Here is an 8,845-nt window from a genome sequence, read left to right as displayed (position 1 = left end):
TTGAAGAACAGTAAAATTTATAATGAATATGTTATATGGTGCATATATTTAGCAAAATGCCCCTCTCTACAGTTTATTTTCTAACTAATGAGTTTATGGTTACCGAATATGTTTTTCTGAGGTAAATGTGACGTTACGTGACATTGTTTACAAGATGTTATATTGAGGTCTTTGCGCGACTGAAACACTTATTGAGCGATTACACAAGACAGGATACGGATTGTAAAGTTGTACTCTTTCTTTTAACTTACCTTCGGATGTTTAGTCATGTTTATTTTGTGCTATAACTAGTATTAACCTTCGGATGTTTAGTCATGTTTATTTTGTGCTGAAACTGGTATTATTAATGTGGAGGAGATGATCAGTTCATGTGCTGCCGCGTCTATTGATCTGAGGTGCTCCAACGATCTGTCACTTCACATTAAACAGCGCCAAAATGGCATTTATTGTTTGAATACAATGGACAGAATTTGAAATCTGAGACTTTGTTTCATATTAAAAGTACCAAAGTGCTTATTGCGATATATAGGATGGGAAGTACCCTTCAACGTTCCGTTCATTAACTGAAAACAGGCTAGACTAATCGATTCTTGGGATTTAAGAATCGATATCGTTCCGTAAAAATGAGAATCGATTAATATCGAGATCGATATTTTTTACTCAGCCCTACATTATAACAAAGCATATAATGCAATGCTAATCGACATAGCCTTTATAACTGCTTATGAAATATGTTGCGTGCCTTATTCTGTGTAAAAGATGCCACATCATCTCACAGAAGCATTTATTTCAAACACTCGACTGACGTTATGAAGTGAGTAAAAACATGTTATTAATGTTTTCACATGCTTTCAGATGGAGCAGCATTTACTACACAGAGCTGTAGTTCACTGAGAAGCTACCCAAGCAGCTGTCATTATCTTACCCAAGCAACTGTATATTAATCACTGTCTTATCAGTGAACTACGGCTCTGTGTAGTAAATGCTGCTCCATCTGAAAGCATGTGATGGAGATTTACTACTGATTACAGAACTGCTTTACTGACAAGATGTGCATGACAATCACATTCAATTAATCGTGCAGCCCTAATGCATCCCTATTTAAGTGTCTTTGGGCTCATAAATCGATACACTTTATGCAGTTAATAAAGTAGGCAGATGCAGGTTGTAATATTTTGGTATGTGGCTTATTTCCAAGGTAACGTTTTTGGATATAAGTTTATTTCGTGCTTCGTTTTTATTTGCTGATTTTTATAGTAAGATCTGGCAACCCTAATGAGTCAAAACATACCTCGTTCACTGTGATTTCACAACTCTAATGCACATTTAAATACATCATTAACAACTAGTTGTTCAGTTTGGTTCCATACACACTATGTAGAATTTCTACAAATGCGGTTGCCTAAGTTAATTTGGTTGTACAATGCAGTTGTCACTCCGTCAATGACTGAACTGTATGCATACAGAACAAGATTAAACACTAAAAGATGAGTTGACAACTGAATTAAGCTGCAGCACATACAGGGCCATCGAAACAAGCTGCGACTGCAGAAAAATGCACACGTGTCGACGCTGAGCTGACATCTGATTGTGGCGTGTGACATTTTCACATTTCTTGATCGTCTGCTTCTCATTTCGGATGTTTAATGTGATCTCGATGACTTTTTATGGTTAAAATGTGGCGCAAGTGCAGCATTGTCAGTCAGTGAGATTGTGTCTGGCCCTTTTTGGTGGTTTATTGATGTCAGACTCCCAGGGAAAACTGGGACAGATTCATTTTTTTACTTTTTTATACAGAATGCAGTAATGACTTGACAATTAACATGATGAAGTGGAGCATTTTCTCTCTATTGTTTCTTCATGGAACGGTTTTAGGGCCATTTGGATCAGCACGTCATTATTATGGCTTGCAGACCAACAAAACGTCTGTAAATGCAGAAATGAAGCTGCGGTTTGGAGTTAGAAATAAACTCTTTACAGTGTGATAATAGGCCACAAAATCAACACTAGAATAGAGTTGGGCGTCTTTTGCTCTTAAATCCAGGCATCTTTCAGGGAGGGTTTGATAGTTGTGTAAATTATTGTGAAAAGCAATGCTGACGTTCAACAGCTAAAGATTTTACCCCGGAGATCAGTGCTGATTCATATTATTCCATAAAAGAAACTCATTAAGCATGTACAGACCAGTCGATTAAAGAGGTGGAATATTATCTTTAAAGGAATAGTTCAACCGGAAATTAACATTTGCTGAAAGTTTGCTCATCCTCAGGCCATCCAAGATGTAGATGAGTTTGTTTCTTCATCAGATTTGGAGAAATGTAGCATTGCATCACTTGCTCACCAATGGATGTGAATGGGTGCCGTCAGAATGAGAGTCCAAACAGCTGATAAAAACATCACAATAATCCACAAGTAATCCACAGCACTGGAGAAGAATCTGGAGAAGACAAAAGCTGAAACAAATCCATCATTAAGACGTTTTTAACTAAAATCTGAGTCCATAATCCATAATAACGCTTCCTCCAGTGAAAATGTGGTCTGGTCTGAATCAGCCAAAACAGCTCTTTACAAGCCAAAACAGTTCTAAACAAATATGTGTGTGGATTTTGATGTGAGAGACAACAGGAGATGGACTTTTTCACTGGAGGAACTGTTATTATGGATTATGGACTCAGATTTTAGTTCAAATTTAACGTCTTCATGATGGAGTTGTTTCTTACAAACATGCAGCTTTAAAGAAAAACAACAACAGAATTTCTGAAAAAAATAACATTTTATAGGACCCTATTATTGTTAAATTTGTATAAGTATTAAGTTGTTACATTTTTATAAATTCAGTTGATTATATGTAATAAAATTTTATTAAACTATTAAAATGGAATCCAGAAAAATGAAAATGGAAAACATGGAATTTGGGGGAAATGTCATTTTTGTTAAACCTTTAATACATCTTTGTTAAATTGTATAAATGTCATGATTCTAATTTGTTAGACATGCTTTTTGATTACTAAGTTATTATGGATTATGGACTCAGATTTTAGTTCAAATTTAACGTCTTCATGATGGAGTTGTTTCTTACAAACATGCAGCTTTAAAGAAAAACAACAACAGAATTTCTGAAAAAAAAAAACATTTTATAGGACCCTATTATTGTTAAATTTGTATAAGTATTAAGTTGTTAAATTTTTATAAATTCAGTTGATTATATGTAATAAAATTTTATTAAACTATTAAAATGGAATCCAGAAAAATGAAAATGGAAAACATGGAATTTGGGGGAAATGTCATTTTTGTTAAACCTTTAATACATCTTTGTTAAATTGTATAAATGTCATGATTCTAATTTGTTAGACATGCTTTTTGATTACTAAAATTGAATCCAAAAAAATGTAAACAGAAAAACGGACTTTAAGAGAAATTAAGAAAAAAAAAAATAATTTTAAAAGTCATTTTTGTTAAACCTTGAATAAATTGGTGTTTAACAGAAGACGTTTCATGTTAAGTATCAATTAGTTAAAATTGCTTTTTGAGTACTAAAATTAAATCCTGAAAAAAATTAATGGGGGGGGACGGAATCCAAAAAAATTAAAACAGAAAAAAATGGAATTGTGGGGAAAAAAAATTAAATGGGTTTTATAGGGCCATACAACTTATTCATTTTAATATTTAATTCATATGCAGACACAATGTATATTTGTCAAAATAACTCATTTTACGCATTTCAGCTGTTTTTAAGATCAAACACACAGCTTTTGGCTTCTCCAGATGTGAACTGATGGACTGGAGTGCTGTGGATTACTTGTGGATTATTGTGATGTTTTTATCAGACTCTCATTCTGACGGCACCCATTCACATCCATTGGTGAGCAAGTGATGCAATGCTACATTTCTCCAAATCTGATGAAGAAACAAACTTGTCTATATGTTGGATGACCTGAGGGTGAGGACACTGTCAGCAAACGAACAAATCTCTGCCGATCTTACAACCCTCTTAATCGTAGCTAATTGTGTTTAGAAAACATCCAACAAACCAAATCAACTGAACTCCTCCTAAACGGTCTCACATGTTCTCGTCTCCTGACAGACAGCAGGGGGTTCGAATGAAACAGCATCACGTCCAAACCTTTCTCCCTCGTCTCTGTTTGTTACGCAACAGCGAGAGCAGCGACTGGATTGTTTATATTTCAGGAATCATCTGTCAGAACATGTTCCACGCTTCCATCTAAATGCCTTTGTGTGCTTTGGAGAAAATCTGAGCCGGTGAGCGCTGTCAGCTTCGACTCGGCTCGGCTCTGTCTGCGTGTGTTTCAAATGAACGATGGCTTTTATCAAGATAACTATCGGCTTCAGGAACACAATGGAAATGCGTCACGGCGGGTTGAGACGTCGGACACTGGATAGATGAGAATGGGTTTCACTAGCGGTCAGGAGTTTGGACACATGCACTTACTCTGAGCGTTTCCCACTCTGAAATCACACTAATGGAGTTCTGTCATGAGCATGGAGTTAATTGTAACATGGCATTTGGCTGTATAAATCAAAAGTAGGGCTGTAACTTAATCAAACTGTGATTTGGAGTAGTGTCTGTAACCATTTCACCATTTCATTTGATAAAACCATCATCAGATACAGAAATGTAAAGGTCTTCACTGCAATCCGCCAAAATAGTTCAATATGACTTCAAGAAATTGCGACAGAACTAAATTACTATTTTACAGTAGAATGTACTTTACAAAATAAAAAGAATAATACATTATTACAACTTTTATTTGAATACTTTTATTTTTCTTTTATTTCTGCTTGATATCTTCATTTTTAATGTATTGTTTATTTACTGTTATGATTAATTTATTAATCATTTATTTGTTCATTTGGTTCCCAAATTTGTACAGTTAACAGTTTTATTAATTTACTTTATATACACACACACACACACACACACACTCACTCTCACACACACTCTCTCTCACACACACACTCACTCACTCACTCTCACACACTCTCTCTCTCACACACACACTCACACACTCACACACACACACACACACACACACACTCACTCTCACACACACTCTCTCTCACACACACACTCACTCACTCACTCTCACACACTCTCTCTCTCACACACACACTCACACACTCACACACACACACACACACACACACACTCACTCTCACACACACTCTCTCTCACACACACACTCACTCACTCACTCTCACACACTCTCTCTCTCACACACACACTCACACACTCACACACACACACACACACACACACACTCACACTCACATACACACACACACACACACAGGTTTGTTTTTGTGAAAAGTGGGGACATTCCATAGGCGTAATGGTTTTTCTACTGTACAGACCGTATATTCTATTGCCCTACACCAACCCTACCCCTAAACCTACCCCTCACAGGAAACATGGAATTTGGGAAATAATAAAACTGAATTTTGTAGGACTCTAAAGATAAAGTTTTTATTGTATAGGTTTTATGATTTCAATTGGTTATACATGCTTTTTGAGTAATAAAATTAAATCTGAGCATATCGTGAGTGTGTGTGTGTGTGTGTGAATGAGTGAGAGAGCAATACAGAAACAGAGAGACTTTCTTAATGTGCATTCCTGCATCCAGCCAGATTCAGTCAGATACGTCACGTAATGTAAGTAAAACGTGTTGCGAATGCTGTTTGAAGGCGTTTTTCGTGTGTGTCACCACGAGCTTATCTTCACACACCCTCCTGTCGAGTGAGGACACAGACATGTGAATGAACAGTGTTTTTTTTCTCTGGAAGGCTGATTTCATGTGTGTTGTGTTTTCAGGTTAAAGATCTACGTCCACAGTCCTCCAGAGGACATCAGAGTCTTTCTGAAGTCAGAGCAAACACAGCCCCACGCTCTCAGGTAATAATATATACTGCGAAATAAACACACAACAAACACAACAGCAGTGAGAAAGCAGCAGTTCAGAAAGCATCTGATCTAGAGATGTGGATGTTTGCAGCAGTAAGTTACATCACGTCACGTTTATGCATATAGCGCTTTATACAGTAGATGCTTTAAAGCAAGCAGCTGCACAGTATTGAAGATGAAAAACCAGTGTCGCTTTCCGTTAGAATTACAGCTTGATTTTCTGTTCCTGCTCCATATGAATATGAATCGCTCAATATTTTAACAATTTACTAAATCTGAATAATCACCTAAAGCCTACTGATTAATCTATGAAATAATCAATTATTAGCCGATTAATCATTCTAATAATAGTTAGATTAATCGATTATCAAAATAATTGTTTGTTGCAGCCCAAATACTGTATAACTTTTCTGTCTGTCTCTACTTTTAGATTGATTGATTTTTTAAAAATTAATATTCTTTATTTATCATGTACTTTTTTTATTATTATTTATTAACGAATGTTTTTTATTATATATTATAATTATTTAATGATTTATTTAATTATTTATTTAATTATTTATTATTTGTTCGTTTGGTTCCCTATTTATACATTAAATAGATGTATTTATTTATTTATTTATTCGTTCATTTTAATTATGCAATTTTTCATGTCTTTTTTTTATTAATTAATTTGTTAGATAATAATAATTTATTATTTATTAGCTTGGTTAATTTATTAATTGTATTCGTATATTAATATGTTTATTCATTTATTATATTAATATGTTTATTTATTTTAATGTACTTTGTTTGTTAATCAATTTATCAGTTTAATTAATAGTAATTTATCATTTATAATTTTTTTCCCAAATTCATATATGTATTTATTAATTGAATTTTTGGATTTATTTTATATACAGTATTATTTATATAATTTATTTTATTTTATTAATAAATATTTATGTATTTTTGTTTATTAATTAATTTATAAATTGAGTTAATAATAATTTATTATTTGTTAATTTGGTTCCCAACTTGTCAAAATATCTAAACAATTTTTACAAATACTTGACTCTAACCCAAAAAAAGACCTAACCCGAAATCATGAAAATTAATTGACTAAAAGCTGTAATAAAAGGATTTAAATCATACAATTGGCGTCATTTGCTGTTTTGGGCAAAAAATCATTCTTTTAATGCATTCCATCAATTATATTAAACCAAATACTGTCAAAAATATGATGATATAATTGTATCTCTTCATATCTCAAAATGGACCGAGCTGGCCCAGCTCCTGAATATTAATTGTATTCGTATATTAATATGTTTATTCATTTATTATATTAATATGTTTATTTATTTTAATGTACTTTGTTTGTTAATCAATTTATCAGTTTAATTAATAGTAATTTATCATTTATAATTTTTTTCCCAAATTCATATATGTATTTATTAATTGAATTTTTGGATTTATTTTATATACAGTATTATTTATATAATTTATTTTATTTTATTAATAAATATTTATGTATTTTTGTTTATTAATTAATTTATAAATTTAGTTAATAATAATTTATTATTTGTTAATTTGGTTCCCAACTTGTCAAAATATCTAAACAATTTTTACAAATACTTGACTCTAACCCAAAAAAAGACCTAACCCGAAATCATGAAAATTAATTGACTAAAAGCTGTAATAAAAGGATTTAAATCATACAATTGGCGTCATTTGCTGTTTTGGGCAAAAAATCATTCTTTTAATGCATTCCATCAATTATATTAAACCAAATACTGTCAAAAATATGATGATATAATTGTATCTCTTCATATCTCAAAATGGAACGAGCTGGCCCAGCTCCTGAAGTAAAAAAACGTGTTTAGTGTAATAGTTGGGTCTAATCTTAGCATGACGTGTTTCCGGCTTCCTGTCCTTGTAAATGCCACCGGAGTGTGTTTTATTGTGTCTCTGGTAAGAACTGAAACATACCCAGAGATAGCGGAGGCTGTCCATTGGCTGAGGCTGTCCTGATTTACTCCTGCGAGAGTGAAATCGACACAATGCTTTATGGGAATGACATCACTGCTCATAAATTCCCCCGCAGTTACGCAGTTTGAGCGCTTTGGGACTCGTCAGCGATGCTTTTCTCTGGTTCTGTGTGCTTTGGTGTCCCTCGCTGGGGTCCGAGGGCCGAGTGGGAGCCGTAAAGCCCGCGCACCTGCTTTCTGAGCCGCACTGCTCCTGGATCAGCCATCGTGAAGGTCTTTCCTACAGAATTCGGTTTTTGCTCCCATTATGTGACATTGCTATTTTGCAACATTTAAAATGAAATCAGTCGCGTTTCTTTTTTAGGGTTTTCTTACAGGATACACATATACCTTTTTCATATACTTTTTTTGTTGCAAAATAAAACTCTGTATAATTACTATATAAATGAGCCCTTTTTTGTTGTGTTGAAACTATACTGTATATATATATGTATATATATATATATGTGTTATGTTTCTCAATCATCTCAAGCATCTCGTCAGTAAAGCCGCTCCTGTAATCAGTAGTAAATCTTGTTCACTGACAAGCTACGCAATATCACGTTCATAATCGCAGATGATTCGCCTTAGATTTGAAATGCAACAGGAGATATTTGTAATACTCTTATACTGTGGTCAATTTTTGCAATAAATGCATGTGCCTGTACTTACATTTGCTTGTGTTTTATATCGTTGAGAAGTGGGTAGGTTTAGGGTAAGGAGTGGTGTTAGGTGTTCCAAAATTATTTTTAGATTTACAAATGCGAAGATGTAAACTCTGAAGGGGTACCCTGCACCGAGACGATCCCTATTAAAATACATTACACTGAAATACAATACATTTTATTCCACCATAAAACAAAATATATATAAATTTGGGAAATATATATATATATATATATATATATATATATATATA

The 8,845-nt window shown here is 33.5% G+C and overlaps 1 protein-coding gene across 2 annotated transcripts in view; it reads left to right on the top strand.

The window, feature by feature from the left end:
• znhit6 (zinc finger HIT-type containing 6) overlaps window positions 1–8,845 on the top strand; it is a 36,762-nt gene that overhangs the window by 18,569 nt on the left and 9,348 nt on the right. For both annotated transcript variants that reach the window (XM_016443328.1, XM_016443327.1), the window contains one exon: window positions 5,831–5,911. In XM_016443328.1, the coding sequence (XP_016298814.1) occupies window positions 5,831–5,911 (81 nt within the window). The remainder of the gene's footprint in view (window positions 1–5,830; window positions 5,912–8,845) is intronic.

Source organism: Sinocyclocheilus anshuiensis, unplaced genomic scaffold (assembly GCF_001515605.1).
Source record: "Sinocyclocheilus anshuiensis isolate Anshui unplaced genomic scaffold, SAMN03320099.WGS_v1.1 scaffold1297, whole genome shotgun sequence".
In the NCBI taxonomy this organism is placed as follows: domain Eukaryota; kingdom Metazoa; phylum Chordata; class Actinopteri; order Cypriniformes; family Cyprinidae; genus Sinocyclocheilus; species Sinocyclocheilus anshuiensis.
The sequence above is the reverse complement of the archived record's forward strand: the minus strand, read 5'-3'. Positions and strand labels throughout refer to the sequence as shown.